We start from the raw sequence: 27,954 nt of genomic DNA, 5'->3' as shown, positions 1-27,954 counted from the left end.
TTATTTTTCTTCTATTTTAGATTGAAAGTTCATCAGGCCAGGGACCACATCACTTTTTAAAGTTTGTTTTCTACAATGCTGAGTGCATTGTTGGCTATTCAATACGTCAATATTACCTTGCTAATGCTCTTATATGTTTCAAACAGCAGTACGTCAAAGCACGCTATGCAATTTTTAATACACAGTAGCAAGGTCCAAGTGGTGACTTAGTGCGTACATGCTAGAGCTTGCCACACACTAGTTCTCTGTATAGAGAAGCCCTACGTTGCTCAGGAATGGAATCTAAATTAAATAAAAAAAAAAAACACTGTTCTAGTTGTGTCAGAGTAATTCCCCAATTATTATCCCAAACTACTGTACATGGGAGATATTATTACCATGTTATAAATAAATTATTTTGCCAGTGACCGAGACCATGCTAAGCCCCTTACAGAATAAGATGGCACGGACAGTGCTCTGATAAGCTTACAATCCAACTTCAGCCATGAGAAGAAATCTGGGAACAAGCAGTACAGAGGGGCTAGTGTAAAGATAGACAAGGGTAGCATTTTTGTTTCTAGGTGTTGAACAATATACTCATAAGGCAAAATGTCCCATGCTGCAGCGCCCTGAGATACCAACCCTTCAATTTACTAGGCTTGGACAGGCCAGTGGCTTCAATGGGGCTCCACACGGGTGGAGCAGTCTACCTACCTATTGTAAATTGCAGGATCAGGAGCTTAATGTGCAGTTCAAGTGGCCCTCTGCACTGGACTGAAGGTTGTCTCTAATGAGCAGGCCCCTGATCCCATCAGAAGTTGTGCAATATAATTATTGGTTTAGCTCCTTGCAACAGGTGGATGTTCATGTGTGTCAACTGCCTGTCTGATTTGTCACCCAATTTGTCAAGCAAACTTAAAAATAAAAATAGTCAAAGCAGCAGAATTCTGCAGTGTATTTCTCCCCTTCAGCCAGGCTGTGCAATATATTAGAACTTAGCAGCCCTACTTGCACTGGTGCAGATAAAAGCCCGTCAAGCATTTTCATTTCAAACTCTTTTTCCAGGGGTTTATATAATTCAACCATGACAATTAGCTGTGGGCAAAAATTGGCATGCAAGGGCTCAGACCTAGAAGTAAGGGCTTTTAAAGAGCCCCAGAACAAGAGCTTTCAAGTTAGATCTGAATTATATACACTATTTGGAGGGAGGTTAGGGTGGAGATGCTTAGTGCTTGATGCTTCCCAGCCGAATCCCCACTCCAACATACTCCTCCCACCCTAGTCTAGGTTTGTAGTTTGGTCTTAAAAGTTAAAACCAGCACCACGTTGTATTTACATTGCTCTTCTCAGGCAAAGTGCGTACAAGCAATAACTATTAATGCTTACAACACCCCGTGAGGTAAATATTAACAACCCAATTGCCCAGATAGAAATGGTAAGCGAGGCAGAATTTGCTCAAGCACACAGAAGGGAGTCACTAGAAAAGCCAGGAACAGAATTCAGGAATGCCTGACTTCCCGTCCTGTATTGAGGCAACGCTTTCCGCCCTATCACTCTCCCTTTCCTTAAGATTTATAAAAGGTGATCGTTCCATAACAATGTTTAACGTGGGCCAGGGCATTCTTCTCTAAAAATTTCCTGGCGTTTTACTGCCAGATGACAATACCTCACAGAAATAGTGTATGTGCCATAATTATACATTACAAAACTTACAATATATACCAGGCATCTGTTGTAATAAATTGAATATACAAGTCAATCATCTGGTGGACAATTGCTCGTTACCTATTTTTTTTCCATAAAAGTCTAATTCACTGAACTTAAACCCGTCTTTCTAAATGAGTCTATATCAGATTGGCAGGCCCCACATGCTTCAACCAGTTAATAATTTAAGTGGTTATGACTTCACTGAGGTCAGTGGAGAAAATACTGCCAGAGAGGGCCATTCTCTCATCAAGTCAGAATGCAACCACCTGTTTATCATGTTTGTTTTTACAGGCTTTTGCTTTATGGAATTTACTCTCACAGCACCTCAGTTAGAGAAGTATTGTTATCTTCATTTTACAGATGAGGAACAGGGCATTTCACTCACTGCAGGTATGGAACCTCCACTGACCGCTCTGTGGATTAGCTCTGGAGTAGGGCAGGGGGTTGGGGTGCCAGGGGGGTGAGGGCTCCATCTGGGGGTGCAGAGTCTGGGGTGGGGCTAGGGATGAGGGGCTTGGCATGCAGAAGGGGGCTCCGGGTTTGGGGGCGGGGGGGGGAAGAGAGAGATCAGGGCTGGGGTAGGGGCTCAGGCACAGGCTTATTTCCAGCAGCTCTGTCAGCAGTGCAGCAGGGGGTGGGAGGGGAGGGGAGGGGGGCATAAGTCAGGCTTCCTGCCTATCTTGACTCCATGCTGCGCCCCAGAAGCGGCCAGCAGTCTGGTTCCTAGGTGGAGGCAAGGCAGGCAGCTCTGTGCATTGCTCTCACCCACAGGCACTGCCCCCACAACTCCCATTGGCCACGGTTTCCATCCAATGGGAGTGCAAAACCGTTGCTTGGGGCGGGGGCAGCATACGGAAACTCATGGCCACCATGCCTAGGAGCTCGACCTGCTGGCCACTTAAGGGGCACAGTGTGGAGCCAGGACAGGTAAGGACTAACCTGCCTTAGCTCTGCAGCACTTCGACCAGTTGGCAGTGCTGACCGGAGCTGCCAGCGTCTCTTTGAAAACCGGACACCTGGTTACCCTATCCTGCAGTCACATGCCGTTACTCCATCTCTGTCAGGTCTGCAGCCCCTCTCTCACTCCAGAAACCACAGCATCCTCTTCATTACTCAGCCATCCAGCCAGGTCACGCAGTATCACCCCCTTCTGGGGTATATCAAAAAGTCTTTCGTTCAGCAATGCTAGGCAGTCTTCCCATTAATTGCCTCAGGTGTCACTCCTTCATTTCTCGTAGGGGAACCAGCCCTGTACTTCAAGTAGCCTGCCCGCCCTCTGTGCCAGGTTTCAGTCCAGTGTCTCTCAAACCAGCAGTTGTGGGCATTCTTTTCCCAGCCCTCATTGCTCCTTCCTAGACTGCTTCCTACTCTTCTAGCCCCCTTCTCTGGGTGTGCCAGCTCCAAACCCTACTTGCTCTTTCCAGGGAGTGACTGCTGACTCTCTGTTGCCTGCTCCCTGGCTTTCTAGGCTCTGCATTTTCCTGCCCAGCTGAGCCTGCTTGCAATCAATTCCCTGTTCCCTGGCTTTTCCTCCAGGTGCACCTTGTGGAGTTAATAGGCCTACCCTGGCCACTTTGGCCCCTTCCAATCCTGTGTGGTGCAGACACGTTGTCACAGAGAAATTAAATGACTTGCTCAAGGTCACACAAGAGATCTAAGGTACAGACAGGAAAAGCACCCTCTTGAGATCTATTCCAATACCATAACCACAAGACCATTCTCAGGGACATCCTTACCCATACGCAAAGTACTCAGCTGTGTAGGGCACCAGGAAATTTAGGGCATCAAATTTCCTGGTGCCCTGCACAGCTGCATGCTGCTCCACCCCAGCCCTGCCTCTTCCCACCCCTGCTCCACCCCAGCCCCACCCCTTCCCCAAAACCCCTGCCCTGCTCCACCCCACCTCTTCCCACCCCTGCTCCCCCTCTTCCCACCCCTGAGGAGTGCAGCAGGGCTTGGCTTGCACTCACTGGCGGCAGGAAGTGCACGGACCTGACTCCAGCCGTGCCACCGGTGAGTGCTAGGGGGTGGTTCCCCCGTGCCTGCCAAGCCAGCTCCCCCCCACCCCCCGAGGCCTACCCACCACACACCCCTGCGGGGGGCTGCATAGGGTCCCAGAATAGCTAGGGACAGCCCTGACCATTCTCTCTCCTCCTCATAGACTGCAATTTTCCAAAAAGATCCCCAAGCAAGACGCTTTCGGCATAAAAAGTGCCACTAGAATCAACAGAAGTAAGGGCCTGAACTTGTAAGTCTCTTTCCAAAATAGAGCCCATAATGAATGTTAACTATATTTTTGTACTGCACCAATATTTTATATAATACTTAAATCTACAAAAGGAAATTGATATAATAAAATCAACAAAATATTGACATTTTTTAAAATGTCCTCTACCATCAAAGTAAGTAAGTAGTTTGAATACTATTTTGGGGAGTATAAAAAACTCTTTTTGTAGCTTCAGAAGAACATTATCCCATGAAAATTTTCTGTTTTGCTGACATTGTCATTTAAATATATTTATGTATCATAATTCTGTCTTAGGATGTAATTTTCATGTTGTACTTGTACCTACATATGGTGTAATCTTAATATATTTAGTGATATCAAATAGTCCTTCCAATAATTGCATTACATCAAGATACTGTATAAGTTTAAAAAAAAAAACTTCAAGAAGAATTAAAAATCTGAGACAACAGCAAGAAAACTTGTAAATTCGCATTTGAGATGTATAATAATTGTGATGTTTTGGGGTTCATCCCAGACCAGTGAGGGGTTATGTCACCACCTGCCCTGCAGTTTTGGGTGCCTTCAGTGCTATGCTGCTGTGACTCACAGCCTTAACACCAACAGCCGATGCAAGCTTGTAGGCTGTGGCCTGGCTGCCACCAGTCTTAACTACTTTTTGCTGGGTGACCCCAACACCCGCCTAGTTCTGAATTTCCCCTAAACCATCTGAATGGTAGCAATCTGCTGGGGTTCCCAGGAGTTACTATGTTACCCCTCAGCCGCAGCGAGAGTTTTGCTATTGCTAAGCTGTGTGACAACTCCCTGACACACCAGCTTTTCTGCCTTGCCAGCAAACTCTTCAGGACTCTGCCAGTCCAAACGTTGCATTGCAGGTAACAGACAGTGAGCGCCAACTGCCAAATTCTCCAGACTCATCTCCCAGCCCTCTCCTGGAACGTTCACAGCGAGTTGCTCCTTTAAAGAGGCAATACACTGCAGCTCATTAATCTAATTGGGGTTTGACAAAGCACACTTATTTCAATCTAAGTGTTTAACTGGTTTATAGTGAAAGTAAAACAAGTTTATTTAACAAGAGGGCATAGGATTAAGTGATACCAAGTATAAGGAATAAAGACAGAAAGTGTTGCAAGCAAACAAAAGTAAAAATATGCTTCTAAAACTAAAACTTACTTTCAGCAAATTACCATCTTTGCCTAAGCAAGTTTCCCACCTAAACTATTTTCTTGCTTTCTGGCTGGTTCTTCCCACAACCCCAATCAATACATTCATACAGGGAAGTTTTATTACCCAAAGTACAGTAACTCCATCTACTAACCAGGTCACAGCCAATGTTCACAAAGTTACTGAATCTCAGTATTCTTAAATAATTATTTATTTGCACTATTATAGCACCTAGGAATCCTAGTCATGGACCACGACCCCATTGTGCTAGGTGCTGTACAAACATAAAACAAAGATAGATTGTAATCTCCCTGGGGCAGGAACGAAGTGTAAGACAAGAGACAAACAGGGAAAGTACAAGTGAACAATGAGACAATATTGGTCAGAATGATAGACAGTGGTCTCTGCACACAGCAGTGTCACATTCACCGTATCATTAACTGATGAACGTTGATGGTTCCTCTGAACTGGGTTGGTGATTTTCTGAAAAACTGATTTGAGATTTCTGAGATGTCTTATATCTGCTTTGGCTGAAAGTAGTGTGAGAACAGCAGTTTGGCCATGCTACATCCTCTGCTAGCTGGAAGCAGGTAGCACAGTCAACTTTCCCAAATACAGGAACAGTATCCCTGATGATGACACAGCACAACTTATTGCACTGCTATGGGCACCCGCATGGCCCCACAATATGCCAACATTTTTATGGCTGACCTGGAACAACGCTTCCTCAGCTCTCGTCCCCTCATGCCCCTTCTCTATATTGATGACATCATCATCTGGACCCATGGGAAGGAGACCCTGGAAGAACTCCACCATGATTTCAACAGCTTCCACCCCACCATCAACCTCAGCCTGGACCAATCTACACGGGAGGTCCACTTCCTGGACACTACCGTACAAATAAGCGATGGCCACATTAACACCACTCTATACCGAAAACCCACCGACCGCTACGCCTACCTTCATGCCTCCAGCTTCCACCCCGGTCACACCACATGATCCATCGTCTACAGCCAAGCACTGAGGTACAATCGCATCTGCTCCAACCCCTCAGACAGAGACCAACACCTAGAAGATCTTCACCAAGCATTCTCAAAACTACAATACCCACACAAGGGAATAAAGAAAATCAATCAATAGAGCCAGACGTTTACCCAGAAGCCTCCTGCTACAAGACAGGCCCAAAAAAGAAACCAACAGAACTCCACTGGCCATCACCTACAGTCCTCAGCTTAAACCTCTCCAATGCATCATCAGTGATCTACAACCCATCCTGGACAACGATCCCTCACTTTCACAGACCTTGGGAGGCAGGCCAGTCCTCGCCCACAGACAACCTGCCAACCTTAAGCATATTCTCACCAGCAACCACGCACCGCACCATAACAACTCTAACTCGGGAACCAACCCATGCAACAAACCTCGATGCCAACTCTGCCCACATATCTACACCAGCAACACCATCACAGGACCTAACCAGATCAGCTACAACATCACTGGCTCATTCACCTGCACGTCCACCAATGTTATATATGCCATCATGTGCCAGCAATGCCCCTCTGCTATGTACATTGGCCAAACTGGACAGTCACTACGCAAGAGGATAAATGGACACAAGTCAGATATCAGGAATGGCAATATACAAAAACCTGTAGGAGAACACTTCAACCTCCCTGGCCACACAATAGCAGATGTTAAGGTAGCCATCTTACAGCAAAAAAACTTCAGGACCAGACTCCAAAGAGAAACTGCTGAGCTCCAGTTCATTTGCAAATTTGACACCATCAGATCAGGATTAAACAAAGACTGTGAATGGCTATCCAACTACAGAAGCAGTTTCTCCTCCCTTGGTGTTCACACCTCAACTGCTAGCAGAGCACCTCACCCTCCCTGATTGAACTAACCTCGTTATCTCCATATTGATTTATACCTGCCTCTGGAAATTTCCATTACTTGCATCTGAAGAAGTGAGGTTCTTACCCACGAAAGCTTATGCTGCCAATACTTCTGTTAGTCTTAAAAGTGCCACAGGACCCTCTGTAACTTTCCCAAAGTCACACAGGAAACCTGTGACAGAGTGGAACATAAAATCCAGGATGGGGGGGAGGGATAGCTCAGTGGTTTGAGCATTGGCCTGCTAAACCCAGGGTTGTGAGTTCAATCCTTGAGGGGGCCACTTAGGGATCTGGGGCAAAATCAGTACTTGGTCCTGCTAGTGAAGGCAGGGGGCTGGACTCGATGACCTTTCAAGGTCCCTTCCAGTTCTAGGAGATGGAATATCTCCAATTTATTTCCCAAGTGCTTTAACCGCAAGACCATCAATCCCTTCTTGGAAGTGAAGGATATAGGTGTAAATCCTCCACAGTATTAACATAATGAGTGCAAAAGGAAACAAAACTCTGCTGAACCTCAACAATAGATTTAGTTGAATGCTACAGTATTTCTCATATGAACCCATATATTAATCCACTTCTACCCCTCAACTGAATTTTTGCATTTGTGAAAGGTCTATCTTTACGCCAGGATTTTCTGAATTATTATAAAATTAAGGGAAACAAGAACAAATAGGTCTCTGTGAGAGATCACAGCAAGTCACTAACATTCTGCATCCCAAGAGAAACACAGAAGAGCAGTTGCCTGACAACTACTCCTGCATCAGGTAGAAAATTTATATTTAAGAGGTGCGGTACACAGAGTACTCCGCTCCCGTTGACTCAACAGAATTTGTGGGTGCTCAGCACTTTTTTGGGGCGGCAGGGGGAGGGGGGGAAATCATATTCCATTGCTGAAACTGCCAACAAGTGTGCTGGCTGTGATGGGAGGAACATACGAATTTATACACTGGATCAGACCTGTGGTCCAGCCACTCCAGTCTCCTGTTTCTGACAGTAGCCAGCACCAGCTATCTTCAAAGGAAGGTGCAAGAAGTCCCAAAGGAGACAATTCTGGAATAACCTTTCCATTGAAGAAGTTTGTCTCACTCCCATTAGTTAGTAGTAATTGCAAATTCTACTAGCTCCACAGTATTTATTTTTAAAGGAATATGCAAGCTTCTTAGCCTACAACATCTTTGACATTTCAGTCAAAATTTCTACAGTGCTTACTGCGGTGGCAGGTAGGAATTTAGTTAGGGAGATTAAAAAATACTAATTAGTAAGAACAAAATCAATGGGCCTCATTGTGCTCTGAAGCTCCCTACCAAGTGGCTGCCAAAGAGTCACTTCTAAAAGCAAAAAGACATTTTTAGCTGAAAATGCTGCTGGCTACAGCATGTTCAAACCTAAGAATCATCCTCATGAACCTCACAGCCAATTGTGTCTGCTGTGATGGAATATAGTGAGAGATGGCCCCTCAGGAAGCCACCTTCCAAAGCATTCTGAATTTTCCCCGCACCTCCAAGTAATCACCAACGCAATGAGTTACAGCCAGTAGCAGAGACTCATGCACAGATGTGTGTTCTCAGTGGCCCACGCCACTCCGGAGGTGCCGTTCAGCACTATCTAGAGGTGCCAGGTTGACTTCAAAAGTAATGTTAAGTAATTAAGCATGGGGGTGACAAGAGCTTGAATAATTCTGTAGAAGGCAAGATTGCCAACTGCAAGCATTCAGAATCACAAGTTACACTACAGGTGACGTCGATGGTACCATTCTTTCTTTCCAGTTCAATCTCTCCCACCCACCCCCGCCACCGCCCCCGAGTGGCCAAATGTCACCATTATTCATGAGGTCACGTTGACTTGCCTGTGGGTCACAGCAGGGGTATATGGGGATGCTTTAGAGTGGCTATTCCTTCCTTGCGAACATCCTTAAGAAGGTAGCGATTGGACACTGCTCCCCTCTCTGAGGGCGTTCTCACGTGGCATTCTACAGGGTTCTATCTGGTCATCCCTCTTGTTTACATGTACGCAGGATAGTGAGAAGAGATGGTTGGCAGTATTTTCAGTATGCTGATAACACATAGTTTTTCACCTCCATTTCACCTGACCCAGCCAAAATAGTCAAGGATTTTACTTGATGTCTGGGCAACACTGGGTCAGGTTGAGAGCCAGCTGGGTCAGCTCAATCCAGACAAGACTGAAGCAATGTCAGATGGCTGAGGAAAGCAACCAGATGCTATGACATGAATTGTATCTGTCCCTTTGGTTAAGGGAGCTTTTCTGCCATTTGTTGGTCAGGTTCATGATCTGGGGGGTCTGGGGAGATTGCTACAAGAAGAGCAGCTAACAGCAATGATAAGTCAGGTCAGCTTTTTACCATTTATGTACAGCCAGGAGGTTGCAGCTGTTGGATGCAGAACTTGCAACCATCAGCCATGCTTTTCTCACCTCAAGATTCGATACCGCAAAGTAGTCTACATGGTGCTACACCTTAAAACAGCATGGAAACTGAAGCAAGCACAAAAAACATCTGCCCACTTTGTCTTCCCACAACCATATTAAACCAGTGTGCCATGATCCACATTGCCTTCATGTGGGTTTCTCAGCGAAGTATGAGGTGTTGGGTTTGCTCTTTAAAGCCATTAATGGCTTAGGACCTGAACAATTGTCTCTGCTTATATCACACTACTATGGTTGAGATCAGCACAGGCACTCAAGCTGGAGCCCTACAGATATGACAAGAGGGCTGCTGGCAGGGTGTTCCCATGTGGGCCCCTTGACTTTGGAATTCACTTCCCCCCAGTCTGAGAGAGCCTGAGCCTGTTGACCTTCAGAATGCATCATAAAGCTCATCTTTTCCCTGCAGGCATTTGAAAGTGGGAGGGAATTGTTCGCCAGTGTTTACACTGCCTGGCTCACTTGATCTACCTTAGACTGTACCACTGCACTTGGAATGTACTTTTAAGTTATATTACGGAATAGGCATCCCTTTTTACATTTCTGTAAGTTAATACCACCTCAGTCTGTACCCAATTGCCATTATCTAAGAAAATTCAGCAATACCTCATAACAAGCGGCATAGCCAGCTGAGACACGTTAGCTTTCATGGATTCTATGCTAGAGAGAAAAGTCTTTGCCTTTAGCGCTGCTTCTCCATAAGAATGCACAAATCCTCTATGACACAGCTGATCATACTCAGTCTCCTGCTATGGGCAATCCAGCGTTCTCCCCTGCAACGACAGCTGGTGCTGAGCAGTTTTTTAAAAACCATGCTGACCTAACAAAGTTGATATGTGGAAGGAGGCATCCAGGTACCACTCTGTGTATTATCTGCTACGCATAACAATTATGTTCCACTGGACTCATTCTGATAGTCTATGACTCCCTCAGATCATTCTGGAACCGAATACAATCTATCAATCTCCAATAGTGGACCATAGAAGCAGGTGTGACCATGAATATCTATTCTCACACCACCTCATTTCCAGACACCACCCAAAATCAGAACTGAAATATGTTCACAAGTAAGAACTGACACTCATAAGCCACCTTGGATAGTTCCATGAGATTCCACAAATCAAACCCTTATTCAGTTATTTAAAGTTTACTTTTATTACCCATTATTATAACACTCTTGAGTTGACCAGCTTGTGGTGCAGACATTAAAGAAAATGACTTCTACCAAGAGAAGCTTGCAACTTCAGATTTACAGATTAATCTGCCATGTGTTACTCCGCTAGTTTTATTTTTAGGTACTATCTAGGAAGGTATTTAAATATATTAGTGTGGGGACAGAGTCTACCAACCTCCTGATCAGGAAGAGCATATTGAGTGCACAATGTTGGGGGAAATCAAAGGCTTCATTTGAGTTAGATTTGACTACTCATGTGCTTTAGGCTAAGCACATATGTAAGTCTTAGCACAAACTGGCCGAATGTCCCATGTTGGGGCTTTTGCACCTTCGGAGGAGCGAGAGAGTTTAGCATTAGCTGGACATTTCTGCTTAGATGAGCAGTGGTGAAAAAAAGAAATGCACAATCTATGACTGGACTCAACTGCTCTCCCAGAGAGCTGCAGGTAATAAATTTGCATGGGCAAGGGAGGAGCGGGGAGAGGTTTCTGCCATCCACAACTGTGCTATGGCCAGACACAAATTAGCCCTAAATAAAAAGGAAAGCACAATTCCTCAAAATTTCCATCAAACTCAGCTAATAAGAGGCCCATGTGCATCTTTTGCTGGAATTTCTAATACATTTTCTTACAAGATACACAGAAAAAAGTGAACAAGCAAAACATCACCTGTATATAAGAGTCAAGAGATGTAACAAATGACATCATAAGAAGTATCTCAAATAGAAATAATTACTGGCACTTCACATAAGAACAAAGTCAACAGATGTTAACAGGCCTGAGGTAACAGTACATCCACATTAAACTACTTATTAAAGACCCCAGTTCAGCAAGGTACTGCAGCCTATACTTACAATTAAGCATGTGCTTAAGTCCCATTGACTTATAGACTCATAGACTTTAAGGTCAGAAGGGACCATTATGATCATCTGGTCTGACCCCCTGCACGCTGCAGGCCATAAAACCATCCCCGCCCCTTCCCTGGACTCTGCTGCTGAAGTCCCCAATCCTGTTATTAGTGACTTCAATCGGCAGAGACCCTCCTGCTAGAGATCCCTGCCCCATGCTGCGGAGGAAGGCGAAAAACCTCCAGAGGCTCAGCCAATCTGCCCTGGAGGAAAATTCCTTCCCGACCCCAAATATGGCGATCAGTAAGACCCCGAGCATATAGGCAAGAGTCTCCATCCTGACCCCTTTTAGCCATTATGCTATTTACCTACCATTGCTTGGTTTTTCTTGACAACTATGTTTTACCATTAAACCATTCCCTCCATAAATTTATCTAACTTAATCTTAAAGCCAGACAAGTCCCTCGCCCCCACCGTTTCCCTCGGAAGGCCGTTCCAATATTTCACCCCTCTAACGGTCAGAAACCTTCGTCTAATTTCAAGCCTGAACTTCCCCACGGCCAGTTTATATCCATTCGTTCTCGTATCCACGTTAGTACTAAGCTGGAATAATTCATCTCCCTCCCTTGTATTAATCCCTCTAATATATTTAAAGATAGCAATCATATCACCCCTCAGCCTTCGCTTGGTCAGACTAAACAACCCAAGCTCCTCTAGTCTCCTTTCATACGACAGGTTTTCCATTCCTCTGATCATCCTAGTGGCCCTTCTCTGCACCCGTTCCAGTTTGAGTTCATCTTTTTTAAACATGGGAGACCAGAACTGCACACAGTACTCCAAATGAGGTCTCACCAGCGCCTTGTACAACGGAAGCAGGACCTCCTTATCCCTACTAGATATACCTCGCCTAATGCATCCCAAGACAGCATTGGCTTTTTTCACCGCCACGTCACACTGTCGACTCATAGTCATCCTGCGGTCTACAAGGACCCCTAGGTCCTTCTCCTCTTCCGTTACTTCTAACCAATGCGTCCCCATCTTGTAACTAAAATTGTTATTGGTCATCCCCAAATGCATCACCTTACACTTTTCACTATTGAATTTCATCCTATTTCTGACACTCCAATTCACAAGCTCATTCAAGTCTCCCTGCAGGATATCCCTATCCTCTTCCGAATTTACAACGCCTCCCACCTTCGTATCATCCGCAAACTTTACCAGCCTACTCCTGCAATCGGTTCCGAGGTCAGTTATAAATAGATTAAATAAAATGGGTCCCAAAACCGAACCTTGGGGAACTCCACTGGTAACCTCCCTCCAACCCGACAGTTCACCCTTCAATACGACCCGCTGCATTCTCCCCATTAACCAATTCCTTATCCATCTCTGGATTTTCAGATCGATCCCCATGTTTTTTAGTTTAACCAATAATTCAATGGGACTTAGGCATGTGCTTCAGTGCTTTGCTGAATTGAGGCCTAAGCCATCTACTCTTATGTGATAGACATAATTTGAACTGGAGGGGAATTATGATACTGTGATTAGGGTACTACCCTAGGACTTGGGAGACACAAGTAAGTGTATGGAGGGGATAGTATGACAAGACTGCCTATAATGGCAGGTAGCCAATCTGTGACTGCTAGCAGCAAATATCTCCAACAGCCAGGGATGGGACACTAGATGGGGATGGCTCTGAGTTACTACAGAGAATTCTTTCCCAGGTGCCTGGCTGGTGGGTCTTGCTCATATGCTCAGAGTCTAACTGATCATCATATTTGGAGTCAGGAAGGAATTTTCCCCCGGTCAGACTGGCAGAGACCCTGGGGGTTATTTGCCTTCCTCTGCAACATGGGGCATGGGTCACTTGCAGGTTTAAACTAGTGCAAATGGTGAATTCTCTGTAACTTGAAGTATTTAAATCATGATTTGAGGACTTCCGTAACTCAGACAGAGATTAGCGGTCTATTACAGCAGTGGGTGGGTGAGGTTCTGTGGCCTGCAATGTGCAGGATGTCAGACGAGATGATCATGATGATCCCGTCTGATCTTAAAGTCTATGAATCTATGAGGTTCAGTCCCCTGATCCAGCCGATTGTATGTGTGAGACCATGGGAATTAGGTACTTAGCCATTTCTGAAAATCCCTTTAGGTACCTGGATGCTTGTTTTAGCACCTCAATACCTTTAAAAATCTGGTACAGTCTCTGTGCTTCAGTTCCCTGTCCGTATAATGACTTTCCTACTTCACAGAAGCATTCTGAGGATAAATAAACTGAAAACTGAGGTGCACTCAGACACTGCACTCAGGGGGACAATATAAGTACCTAAGCCACAGAGAAGCTGTCCTGCCTTTCGGATTATATTACTTTGAACCCTTTTGCATTTTGAAAGTAACAGTCCGTAAGACTGGCCAAACACAAGCCACGTACCAATTACCATGAAAACAGGCCCAGAATTAAGGTTGTCCAGCATGCCACACAGATTATTCCATTCTCAGGAATATCCATGTCACATATAGTATAGCTAGGCCACTGCGCACATGTTCTCAAAAAGGTACCAGCAGCCACACCCCGCCCTTTCTCCAGAAAACTCCCCATGGCGCCCCCTGTTAGAAATCAGCAAACTATAAAAGCAAGAAATGGGTTATGATGGTGCAGACCCAAAATTTCCTTTCTTACCCACCTGAAGACTTTGGTTCTAACTTAGTATAAGGGGACTGTTAGCCGCTTACTAAAGTGCTTCCTGCGGGGGTTGGTTGGCTAGCTCCCAGTACCAAAAGAAAGGGGAAGGGCCGATGGGAAATCAGGACCCTGAGAGAGTCCTCAGGGGCTCCAGGTCAGCCTGATTGACAGGGCAGGCAGGCTAATGAGGGAGTCAAGAGGCCGGGGTCCCACCCTCCGTATAAGCTGGGGCTGCCTGGTCCAGAATGATGCTGAGCTCAGGAGAGAGCAGCAGGCAGCGGGGCTAAAGAAGCAGTCCCGGGAGCAGATCCACGCTGGGAGCAGAGCTGCAGCAACCAGAACCAGAGAAGCAGCCCAGGGTGCTGTGCTGGAGGCAAAGCAACAGCAGAGAGGCAGAGTGGAGCTGAAGCTGGGGCACTCCAGAGCCAGCTGCAGTGAGAAGCTGGGTAGGGATGTCAGGCGTCCATTTTTTGATTGGAACATCCGGCTGAAAAGCGACTTTGGCGGTTCCGGCAGCACTGCTGACCAGGCTGCTAAAAGTCCAGTTGGCTGCTAAAAGTCTGGTTGGCCACAGTGGCCAGCTTCATGTGACTCCTGGAAATGGCCTGCATGTCCCTGCAGCTCCTAGGCGCAGGGGCAACCATGGGGGCTCTGCGCGCTCCCCCTGCCCACGCGCAGGCACTGCCCCAAATGTCAGCTCCATGGCTCCCATTGGCTGGGAGCCGGAGGGACATGTCGCCGCTACTGGGAGCCACCTGGGATAAGCACCGCCCGGAACCCACACCCCCAGCCCAAAGACCGTACCCCCTCCCACATCCCAAACCCAGCCCGGTGAAAATGAGCGAGGGTGGGGAAGAGCGAGTGTCGGAGAGAGGGGGGAAATGGAGTGAGGTGAGGGGCGGGGCCTCAGGAAAGGGGCAGGGCAAGGGCATTCAGTTTTATGCAATCAGAAAGTTGGCAACCCTACAGCTGGGGAATATGAGGGGGGGGGAACTGGGCAGAGGGCCCAGCGCAGGGAGATTCCATCAGCGAAGGGGCCTTGCAGGGGGATCACAACCCCGACGGGGGGGCTGATGCTGGGAAGAAGGTTCCTGCCACCCAAAGCCTGAAGACATGTGGCCGCCACCAGAGCAAGTGTCTGACCCGCAGCATGCCTGCAGCGCAGCCAGGGCCCAGGAGGGAGGCCTGGCACATGTGAGAAACAGACTGTGAACTTCCCTTACATTCCAGAGACGCTGTTTGTGATGTCCCCGTGCCACAGAGTAGGGTTATGTGTTTTCCTTTAACCTTTCTCATTTTTTCCTTATGTTTTTAAATTATATTTGTTGATCTATATGCAGTGATCAGTGGGTCAGGGAAGCATCCAGAGCCAAGAGAGTACCCTGCAGTGGGGACACCCTAACCCCAGGGGGTTGAGCTCCCCAGAGATCCTGGGTCCAGCCTTGTCGGGGTTGTGAGGACTCTGCCACACAGGAGAGGAGAAGGGGAGTCTGAAGTCAGGCAGGCCTCTAGGTAAAGGAAGTGGGAGCAAGGACTCACATCCTTTCACTAGCCAATTCCACCGGGGTAGTGTATAAGCCAGGAAGTTCCCCACAATACAGTGAGACCATGCCCCCGCTAACATTAGGGCACAAAGCTATAAATAAAAAGTGTTAGGAACATTCCAGTTTTGGAACTTGCACAGTCTTTAAGAGAGGAGATTTTTCTTTGTCTCTATTCAGTATATATTTGCTATACTCTGATTCGCTATCTGACCCGTTTATTTTACAGCATGGAGATATTTGCCTGAACTTTGAATTTCTTCTTGAAAGAACAGTATATACTGGAGTACTGACTTTTTTTATGATGGTGAGATAATGGAAAACCATTTTTTTCATCACACATACACAACTCGAGTCTGGGATTTTACCTTTTGTTGTAAATTGATTAATCGTGTGTTCCTAAAAGAGATCATCTTTCACATCACTAATGCTAGACTCTTCTGGAGCGACTCCTGATTTATGCAGCATAAGTGAACACTTTTCCAAAAACCAGATCCAGTTGGGAATGGCAACAATCCATCCCCTTAAATATAAAGAACTAGGAGTGTCTTTAAACCATGAGCCCAAAGCGAAGTGACTTGAAAAAGAAAAATAGCCTACGCCGAGAGGTGGGCTGGAGAACAAAAGGAGGGGGAGGAGCAGCAGTTTTGGGGCAAAAAGAGCAAGATGAGTCCTTGCTGATGGGAATGGGTGAGGACTCCAGCTGGGGGTGCAGGCTCTGCGGTGGGTCCAGGGATGAGGGGTTGGAGTGAAGAAGGGGGCTCTGGGTTGGGGCTGAGGGGTTCAGAGTGTGGGAGGGGGCTCCTGGCTGGGTTGCGGGCTCTGGGCTGTCCCTTTAGTTCTCCTGCTCTTTTAGTCCCGATCCAATTAGATCTAGGAGAGAATGCAGACCATAGACTTGAGGAACATGCAACAAACTTCTAGCCATGCTCTTAACATGGTATGTCATGGTATGTCCTCTCTCAGGGACTACACCCGATATTGGTAAAGAAACTGACCTTATGATCCAATAGACGTTCTCGCATCGAATTACTGTGTTCCTATCCTTATCAGCCCAGTGAGATAAGCAGAAAGTTATTTTAAATACAGTGAACCAGGAATACCTGACCCTTGCGAAATAATCCAACCATTCCAAATATTAAATATGAGCCACCATTAAAATGGACAATATGCTCAGAGAGCAGCAAAGCGGTCTGCTTTCGTACATTGGGGATTTTACGGGGTCTTCGCTGTGATACAAAAAGGGGAGCCAGTGATATGTCAAATATCTGTATGTCTACCACTGTACTACACACCATCTGGTAACAGTGTCAAGAAAGTACAAATTTGACATGTCTAGGGTGAGTTCAACACAAGTCATTACACTTAGGTTCCTTAGCATCATTCTTCATCATCAGCATCATTCTTTAGCATCACCATCCTCTTCTCTCTCTCTCCCTCCCCCCAAGTTATTTCATTCATAATGTGGTTTCTTAAAGTAAAAACACCATACTGTGACTAAGTAATAAGCCTGCAGCTCTAAACAAATAAAATTAATTTTATTCTCCTGCTTCGTAACAGGATCTGAAAATCATGAAAGAGCTTAAGTGCCTCAAAGAACATCCTTTGAAAATCATGCTTACGGGCAGGAATACAAATTGGATGCTGGTCCCTAGGCCGTTGGCCTACCTTATTAGATTGGTGGCTTGCATTTAATTTCCCCTGACTAATAATTCACCTTTATTAAATTATAATTTAACACTCACAATCAGTTTTGAAGTTAAAATGAAAAAGAAGCATTAATTGCTTTTATGAAGAAATTTGAAGAGGCTTATAAATTGTTAAACTGTCAACACTGTTCACATCATTAGTGGCATCATGACACAGCAATTAAAATTAGAGCACCTTTATGTCTTTTCAGTTTTGTTTGGAATAAGAACAGGGTGATTATGGTTTTCCCATGCTGGGCAACACCTTAAATACCAAGAAAACATGTATGGAGGTAGAAAGGTAGACACACCAACACTTGTAAATGGTTATTATTAAGTTTTAAAAAACTATACTATACTTGATACGGTATTCTTAATCTTTAGGTAATCTAGCTGTCATTAGCCTTTAGTTTACATTTAGAAATACTAGCTCATCTATATTATGACAGTATTATATGGAGTTACTACTTGGTATTTCAGAACATTTTTTGGTATTTCATGGTAACTCCAAAGTAATGTTGTGTCGCTACTCTAAATGAGGTTTGAGGTTTCTTGCACTGGCATATTTCAATGGACACAGCCATTTATGAGAATTGAAAAATCCATGCAGGTGTAATCATCCTTCAACTGTGATCTTAACTCTTTTTAGTAGCACCAAGTAGTTATTTGATCACTGTACTTTTTAACGAACAGAACAGCTTTAAAACTATTTGCATAATTATTAACAGACAGCTGTGCATGGGAACTGGCAAAAAATTCTGCACCCCCTACAATTTCATGGTGGATGCTCAAATGATCCAAGAACGAAACTTATTTTTTCCAAAGCTAATAAGTCTTGTGTTAACAGGACATCTCTATTAAATTATTTTAGAAAAAGAATAATGAGCAAAAATGGGTACAAGAAAATGTAAAATCAGAATTTTCTTTAAGGAAAAAATTAAAAACCCAGCCCAACACCTTCTTTGCAAAATTAGAGGTGGGATTCCTTTATAGAGCCAAAAATGAACTTCTCTGGATTACTACGCCACCTTTTGACTGAATTTCTCTCTTAAATTTAATTGATTGTCCAGCCCAAAAAGAAAACATTTATTTAAATATGCATTTGTCACCTTCTGCAGACTTTTAAAGGTTTTATGGGCTTACTTTATTTATTATACAGAAGTGCAGAGCTGCATACTTCATCATTTCTAGTCTCATTAGGAGCACCATCACCGATATCAATGAAAACAGTAGATACATTTCTACTTGATTCAGGGTTTCAGAATAACAGGTATACATTTCAAATGCAACGAAGCTGGGCAAGTGAGAGATTAATGATTTAGTTACCTTTGTTAGCCAAGTATATAGTTAAGTCTAAAACAAATTCTATAATCCAATTGTTTCTCCTATGTAAATCTGTACTTGTACTATTATAGAAATAAAGGAAACCTTTTCTTACTCTGGATTTCCTATAACATCTGAAATGTATCAGTACTGTAAGCCCTACCATATAGCCAACAAATTCCAATTTGCTCTGAATCTTATCTATATCCCTATTCAGGCATTAAATAAAATAGCACAGATAATCAAAGGAGTTACAACATGCATTTAAATATATTAACCGTGTCCTACCTTGCATCCAAACATCAACGATAAAGTGTTGTTGGTGCATGCAACTTTGCAGTGGCAAATCATTGGTGTAAAGCAGTCAGGATTTTTAACAATAGGGCACATTCCTTTAGTGCTGCAGTAGTAGCAGCCTACTGAAAGATAAAAACAAGTAGCTGATACGGCACATGGAGTGGCAACATATGCTGCTCAACAGCTATCTTCTCTTGCTAGTCGGAAGCAGCCTGCTTGAATCTCTACCTGTGTCCCATTCAGCCATCCCCTTCTTTGTTGATGAATCAATGATGCAGCATTGATCATGAATCTCAGGGTTTCCCTTCCACTGGGAAATTAGTTTTTACATTGAAGGGAAAAAATGGAAATGAGGGGGAATAGCAGGTGTGGCAGTATTAGCATGTAAAAGGATATAAACGCCTACTCATAACAATCACATAAGATTGTCATGCTAGCTCAAGTGGGCTGAAATTATTCCATCGGAAGAAAAATACTGCAGCTCCTGATTTGGTAAAAAGCCAGTGAGTTGCTGCAATACATAGTCATTGTGGGGAGGGGAAAAACAAATAACAAAAAAACTACTTATCTAACAAGACACAATCTTCAGCCTTTATCAATATGCATTCCAATAAGGATTCCCTCTCCTCCAACCCCCAGAAAAAGGATCTATTGAATTGCAACTTCATAGAAGCTACGACCTTTGCTTTCTCCAAAAAGATGAATCTCAGCATGAAACAAACTGTACTCAAAGCTGAAAATCTCAGCTGCTGGAGTTTGCAATGGGAGAAAACACTGTTACAAGTAGCATTTACCCAATCCTCGCCTGCCACATGGGAGCTTTCTCCAGGCACAAATTTGCAAATAGACAGTCTGATGGATTGCAGGAGACACTGAAAAAAAAAAATACATGAAGCTACATGGAAAACGAACCAGCATGAAGCTTAAAAAACCCAAACATCCCTTTAAACTCTGTTTGAAGTACTATACCTACAGATGAGGCAGCTATAATTCAATAATATAACCTTTAAACATATTCTACACATTAGCCTCCAGTATGTCAGGAATTTAACCATTACAGGAGGTTAGGGGAACTATAATATTTTGGCTGTAGTAATAGCTAGCAGCGGTCGTATTTCCTCAATTTCAGTAGTGACGGATCAAAATGTATAATGAATCATTTGGATGGTCAATCTGATAGCTGTAATTTTTTTAACTTTATGTTAAAAGCTGAATGAATAAAAAAGTGTAAATACAAAAAGCAAGAAGGAGAAAAAAGGGGGAAGAAGGCAGTTTAAACACTTTCACAGCGGACAGTGAAATAATCCCAGCAGTTGTTTAAATAGTGACTTGACTTTACCATTTGTAACTTATGAGGCTCTGCTCATCACACTATGAGCTCTTTCTGATTAAATGAGAGCAGTTTGTTTCCCTGACAATTGTCGGTGTATTCTGAAGAGATGATTGGAATATTTTCTGCGAGGGACCAGGCTAAAGTGAGCACAGAATGTGCTTCACAGACTATAGAAACACTTATGGCAAATGAAAGAACAAATATGGATGTGCTTCAACGAATTCTCAGAGTAAATATTAGAGAATTTGTAACTAGATTATATTTTAACTCTATATCGTTATGCTGACTGGAGGCCACAATGTAAAGGGAGCAGTACAATAACTAAAAATAAATAAGTACAGAACTGGATTTTTTCCTATGTAATTTACCACCATCCCTCCCCCCGCCGCTTTCCAAAAATCTGAAAGTTTAGATGCAGATTTTTGATAGCCCAGTAACATGCTTAAACCACTGCCATCAGCTGGAATACCAGTTGTTCTGCTTATTGCCGAAATCAGCTAAAAGGAGGCCTTACCACAACTAACAGACCAGGAGAGGAGAGTGAAGTGAGAGTAACCTTGAGGAGTGAACATGACCCTATGCTCTCCTGACTTGACTTATTTCTCCGAATCATGCAGTTTTGCAAGATGGAAAGTCTGGCAATAGTTAACTATTACTATTGGTTAACCGATGGAAAGTTCCCCTGCCTCTCTGACAGGCTAGAAATCCCCACCCTTAATTTAGTTCTGTTCAACGGGGGGAGAGGGGGGCTTATGAGCAAGCTATGTAATATTGACAAATTGGATATAAAGAGGAAGAAATATGAGCTCAGGGACACTTGAACACTTGGACATCTCTCCAGTTCCCCTGCAGATGGAAGGCTGGCCACTGGATATCTATAGTTATCCACTTAAGTCCTCTTATAGACCCTGGATAAATATGAATCTGAAGGGTGCTTTGGGGTGCTCTCCTAACCAGTTGCAGATGCGTGCAAGTGCTGGAGACTAAATAAAGTAGAAGCTTTGAGTGAAAGCACTTGTTTGCCTGCTTGCATCAATTATCTATCGGTTGGATGGCAGTGTCCCCATTGATTTATTTCCTGAACACCATCTCACAAACAGTAAAGTTACCAAGAGTTTTAGGTTCAGCAAAACCCCAGGTAACAAAAGGATTTAGTGTCTTAAACAGTATGGATTTTGTTTTTTTAATACCCTTGATCACTAACTTTTCCTTTTAGAAGTTTTCTTCACTTATAAACTAATCATGATTTGATACAATAATATTTTACATTTATTAGTTCTGATTCCTTAAGGATAGGACTGAGGTTTCCCAGTTTGCATACAGGGAACCTAGATACTACAGTAGTGTGTATTAAAAGTGCTTAGATACAAAATTGATCAGAAAGACTGTATTATGGAGCAGCATCAATTGCTCCACAGTTAAAATTACAACCCAGTTCCCATCGTAAGTCCTAATTTTTTTTTTTTTTTTTTTTTAAGGATTTTCTTGCAAATGACAGATTTTAAAAGTTCACTGTCCTCAATTCACTCTGGCCATTGTTTGATTTCACACAGCCTTGAAATGTGTTTTATATGCCACATTAGATCACATGGGAGTTTATTATAGAGCTGCTATTTGACCAAACATCAATAATCCATGCTCTGTTTGACCTATTATTCCAAAGTAACACAAAAGCAGGACTTCTTTCCAACTTTTCCTCATGGTTAGCTATGAAATATTGCTTGACCCTATTTAGAATACATGTTATGACAAATGCTCATAAAAATATCTGAATCTTTGATCTGTTTATTCCCAACCTGGCTGTCTCATTATTAAACAGATTTTCTTTCAAGTCCTGTCTCTCTCATCACCAGCACCGGTGTAAATTTAGAAAAGTGTGGTTTCCATGACAATACATTCCATAGTTACAGTTAGCAGCCACTATCATTTAAAAAAAAAATGAATCACACTGTTACCTGAAGGTGTGAGCACACTGCTTTACTGGTCTGATAAGCACTAATCTGGCAATATTTTTAGGAGGAGACGCTACTACAGAAAATGATGCATTTGTTTTAACAGTTCTAATACCCACTCAGCTGAGACATTTAAGTGATCAGTAACGCTCTCAATTCTTCCCAATAGTTATTTCCGTTTAGAAAGAACACATTGCATCTGCACCATTAAGTATTTTAAACATGACATCTTCATTTAAAATAGACCCACAATCACGATCTTCAATTAATTTGCACAAACCCTAGTTAAAACTGCCTGCATTTTATTTCAACTCAGAAGAGGTGGGGAGATGAAAGAGAGGCCATTTATTTGTCTTTCAGGGGAATTTTGGATCTACTTGCTTAGGTTTGCAGTTCCAGGAGAGAGGACACATTGATTTGTTCAACCCCCCTCCCTGCTTAATGTTCCTCATCCTAAAAATGTAACAGGCTTCCAGCCAAAACACATTTCACGTGTGATTTTATTTAATGTTAAGATGTTTCAAATAGTGATTGTCACAGACTTCCACAAGACAAGAAATATTTCCCTTCACTCAATCTTATTGCCTCTTTAACTAAAAAAAAAAAAAAAAGTGTTATCTGATGCATGGTCATTTGGGAAAGTCACAGAGAAATATCCCCTAGCGTAACTAGAAGTAGGTTCATTCTAGTGGCAAATTGGAATAATAATAATTCACATCACAAATGGCCAAGAAATTTATTTCAATTAGGTGACAACCACCCACAGCAAGTTGCCGTACAACCACGATTGCCCAAAGTTCCTTCTCTATTTTTACTTTGTGTAGTACCCATCAGTGAAACAGAAGTAAATTGCTAATTGCTGGGAAAAGAATTTAAATCAGAGTCAGATTGCAGGAGCAAGGTTTCTTGGGAAAAAAATGTACATCCATATACTCTCTTTGAAAAGATTAATAGAGGAACATATATTGCAGATGTTACCATACAACTAATACATTCCCCATATCTGCTGCATTTTGCAACCCTCCTCTCCCCCAAAAAACATCCTACTTGCAACTCCTGCCACAATGAAGTACACCTCTCTTATTTGCTATTATCTCTCCCAGCTAGTCAGGATGTACAGCAGCTATCAGATTGCTGAATAAGCATCCAATGCCATTATCTGAGCTTGTTCCCCAAGACAGTCAGTCATTCTTCTCCTCTTCAGGTCAACCCACAATATTATTTGTGGAGGTGAAGAGAATCCCCTCTTCCTGTTCCTACACTACTGTGCTAGCAGCTGGGGACTACTTTACCTATTTTAGAGCAAAAGATTCTTTGCCTCATGCTTTATGTGCGCAGTCTAGACTACGATTTGTGCACATACTGCCATGGAGTTATGTACCTCTTTTCTCCAATAACATTTTATAATTAAGAGAGTTTCTTCTTGCCGCTTCCATCTTCAGAGTGTTCCCTTCTAAGTCACCATTTGCTGTCATTCTGTTCATTGTCAACAGATCCAGAAGTGACAGAAGGCAAGGACAAAATGTTCATTCTAGCAATGCAGAAAATGGGGTGTATATACTGCACATTAAGCATCAGTTAAGAGCACTACTGGAAAAGAAGATCAGGAGACTGAAAGATGAGATCATCGGGACTACGGGAAAGGATCACAGAAAGAGTGACTTTCTTCTAACGCTCAATCAGGAATTTTATTAGAATAAATAAAATAGCACCACCCATAAAGCTACTCTCTTTTCCTGCTTCACTGTAGAGCTTCTTGTTTAGAACCTTCCCTGCCCCACCTCCAGCTTGGCAAAGAGTAAACATTTCCAGTCCTCCATGTATTGTCCACACAAGAGGCCATTCAACATATAAAACCATGGGTGCTAGTGTTACCTAGCACTGTACAGCAAACTGCAGTCTGATAATACAGATAGCAGAAAGCATGGATGCAATATTTTTAAAGAGTTGTGGAGGATAGTGTAAAAGAGGCAGCCAGAGAGAGCTAACAGTGGGTGGAGAAGGTGGAGGCCATCTGGTACCTATGAGAAAAGGGATGCATGAGCTTGTTTTACAGTAACATTTAGAAAAAATTATGCCAGTTTGGGCATTTGCAAGGAATAGTAATCCGTGCCCTGTGTATCAGTCCATCCAGCTTGTAAAGTCCGCCTGCACTCCCAGCCCCCAGTGACAAGTGCCTGTACCTAATCCTTAACATTTGAGAAGATCATATCTAGTCCAGATTTAGCAAGAGGGCTTCCATGCTATGTCATACAGAGCCCTAGAAAAACCCAGGGCTAGTTCACAAAGCATCTCCAGATATTCACCCTTATTTGTATTGGGACATCAGTTTATTAAAAAATTCTCCTATTGTCTTTAATGGGGAATTCTGCTTAACAACTAATGTCATAATATAAATCCTTATAGTTTCTCTTGCTAAATTGCATCTCTTGTACTTATGCCTGCTTGCTCTAACCTAAATTCTGCTAGCTCCTCACTGCTTACACACGTCGGTTAGCAACAGACTGATACCATTCAAGCTTTGGTCAAGCTACTCATTGTTATATTTTTAACCTGGTTACAATTCAAGATCACCAACCCCTTAATCATTTTTGTTGCTCTTTTCTAAATTCCCTGTTCACCAAAGGGACCTCCCAAAAACTAAACCTGGCTTAAATTTAATTTTTTAATTAAATTTAAATGATTAAAAAGATGAAGTCTCCTCAAAGACTGAAAAAACAACAACTTAGAATGGCTCCCTCTATGACAAAGGCAACAGATGCTAAAGAAGCTGGAAACAAAGTTGAAATAGCTCCTATTAAAAATGAAAATTGTGCAGCACTGTGACCTATGTTCATTAAGAGCAAGAATCTGAGCAATACTTTCCCAGTCTAACAGCATGAACTCTGGGCATGTTACTGGGAATATGTTTTCAAAATTGGCCAGTCACTTTGGGTGAGTCCAGTCTGGAAGAACCAGATTTTCAGAGCTGTTGAGCATCCCCCACTCACTGTGAAATAAAGAATTACTAGAGAACATTGAAGTCCTGAGAGCCGGGGGTGGTGCTCAACACCTCTGAAAATCCAAAGGTGTCTCAGATTAAGTTTTGAGCATGTCTTGTCTCTCTCTGTTTTCCCAGCTGTTGAATGAAACATCACCTACCTAGTAGGTGAAATATTGGGTTCATATTGTGTGAAATTCCTGGCCCAGTTAAAGAACAATGGCAATTCTCCCATTGAGTTCAGTAAAGCCAGGAGTTCCCCCACTTTCTGTAAAGCCCTATGACTGCCTCATGTGGCAGGTGCTATAGAAGTGCCTAGATTTATTATTTGTATATTAATCCTGTGAGCAGGAGGGAAATGCAGGCTAGCATTCAAATGGCACAGCTGGAAGAAAACAGAGACCCCATGCAGGAAAAGATACAGTGCCATCTGAGTATCATATCTGTGGCACTGCATAGCCCAAACAGCATTTCCATTTCCCATGTATTTAAGCAAGTGTGCTACAGTGCATAGTAGGGGCCCATTTCTCCAAACACATAGGTGCAAAACTTCTAGGCTGACCAGATAGCAAGTGTGAAAAATTGGGACGGGGTGGGGGGTAATAGGAGCCTATATAAGAAAAAGCCCCAAATATCGGACTGTCCCTATAAAATCAGGACATCTGATCACCCTAATAACTTCACACATGTAAATAATGACCTTTCAGTCACTGGGATTACTCATGAAGTTATGTACATGCTTATGTGTTTGCGGGATTTAACTATTGGAAGAGTGACTTTTCTGGCATGGATTTAAATTTTGGGGAAGACAGCATATAACCATTTCTACCCCATAATCAGTACGTAGGCGGTAGCATTTTGTTGGTTAACAGAAGTGAGCATATAACAGATTGTGCCATAAAATTTTTTGAGTGAATGATCTCATCAAATGGGATCCTCCCTATGAGTTATAGTGCTCTGTTCAATACCATATCCTCTAACACACCGTATGCTAACATGTCTTGCTTTATAATATCCCACCACTACTTCATAGGTCGGCCTCTCTGTCTTCTTCCTTCAATCTCGATCTATCGGACTCTTACCCGCACAATTCTCAGGACTGTGCTTTACCCAACCAAACCATCTAAGCCTACACTCCCTCATTTTTTTCCATTTATGTGTGTTACTTTGAGCATGTCTCAAACATACACATTCCTCAAGAGATCTTTCTTTCATATACCACTCATCCACATCAACATTCACATTTCTGTGGAACAGATCATTTGCTTATGTTACTGAGGCAATTCCCTGAGGCAATTCCAACCAGTATTTAAAATAAAGTTTTGGAATTTAGCTTACAATACCTGGATTTGCCTTACTCTCCCTTTGCAAGTTAGAACTTTTTTTTTTCTTGGAAGTTAAATTCTAACTTCTTACTAAAGTTACACAGAAAACTGATGCTGCCCAAAGAGAGGCATGTAATGGTAACACTTTTCTTTGACGTGCTAAACACATCTGAAAGGTTAAATTAAAATAAATAAATAAATAAATAAATAATAGAAGCTGAAGAGAGACACATGAAGGGAGAAAACCAGATTTCCACCTGGGCTGTTGTGCACAGTGGATCATTAAAAACCCCAAAGCAATGAGTTTATTTATATCTTTCAGCCAGCTGCAAATGAAAAGAGAAACAAAGGAGAGAAAAAAAAACCAAAGCGCATCTACTCAGACTAAGCATTCAGCACAAAAGGGATAAACATGAGCGTTACTACGAGTTTTCATAGATATAAAACAACCCAATTTGTTTTGAAAATCCTTTATTAAAAGGGATGTTCTGCTATGCTTTTGTTGAAGATTTTTTCACAACAAATTAAGCACAAGCAACAGGCCTCATCCTGCAAACCTACGTGACTAACAGAACACAGGCCTTCATTCTGCCGAGACTTTAACCACATGTGTAGTCCCATTGATTCAGTATGGCTCTTCATGAGCTTGAAGCAAAGCATGTGGAAAAATCTGGCTTTGATCCTGCAAATAGTGCTCAGTTCTGGAGTAGTTCCTTTTCCTTCTAGGGTAATTGGACTACTCACAGTAGCAAGTACTATATTAAGTAGTAGGCATTTTAAAAATCGGCCTAGTATTAGCACAATTAACAGATAGAGTGTGTGACAGTTTGGAGAATATGACTGTTAACTGATGAATTCCTCCTGTTTTATGAATGGCATTTTTAATGGTAACCTTCAGTGTGAATTAGAACGTCCATGTTGTAGCAGGAACAGACTAATTGGGGAAGTTGAAAAAGGTCCATCAATAATTGAATAGATTTATTCTGGTAGGACAATAGGGTTACCTCCAATAGAGCCATCTACTTCTAAGGACTCTCTGCCTAGCAACCACTAAGGGGGTTGGGAGTCTGGAAAATCCCGAGGGGAGGGGCAGGAAAGAGACAGAAAGGAAAGGTGTCACAGACTGCTTTTAAAAGTAACGTGGTCTCTAAGCAAGGGGACAATCCATTGCCAGAAAGCGAAGACAGCTGGAGGAATGGGAACCAGCGGGGCTTTGTCACCCCACAAAGGCTCTCAGGAGGACTCTGAGTGCGGATTACCTCCAGGAGTTTATAGTTTTCCATAGATCTGGAACTCTCCTGTGCTAAGAGTAAAGTGTGTGTGTGTTGAAGATGTTCCTGAGCAAAACCCATCTTCCTTACTTCACCTGCCACATGTTCCCAAGT

The 27,954-nt window shown here is 43.1% G+C and overlaps 1 protein-coding gene across 13 annotated transcripts in view; it reads right to left on the bottom strand.

The window, feature by feature from the left end:
- DLG2 (discs large MAGUK scaffold protein 2) overlaps positions 1 to 27,954 on the bottom strand; it is a 1,449,438-nt gene that overhangs the window by 908,455 nt on the left and 513,029 nt on the right. The window contains exon 1 of one of the 13 annotated variants that reach the window (XM_005287563.5): positions 18,971 to 19,540. The exons of 11 other annotated variants lie outside the window; for them this stretch is intronic. In XM_005287563.5, the coding sequence (XP_005287620.1) occupies positions 18,971 to 19,072 (102 nt within the window). In that variant the 5' untranslated portion in view covers positions 19,073 to 19,540. Of the gene's footprint in view, positions 1 to 18,970; positions 19,541 to 27,954 lie in introns of those variants that run through there. One more of the 13 variants, XM_024107514.3, reaches the window with a different exon arrangement.

Source organism: Chrysemys picta, chromosome 1 (assembly GCF_011386835.1).
Source record: "Chrysemys picta bellii isolate R12L10 chromosome 1, ASM1138683v2, whole genome shotgun sequence".
NCBI lineage: Eukaryota > Metazoa > Chordata > Testudines > Emydidae > Chrysemys > Chrysemys picta.
This window is presented reverse-complemented; position numbering and strand designations above follow the sequence as displayed.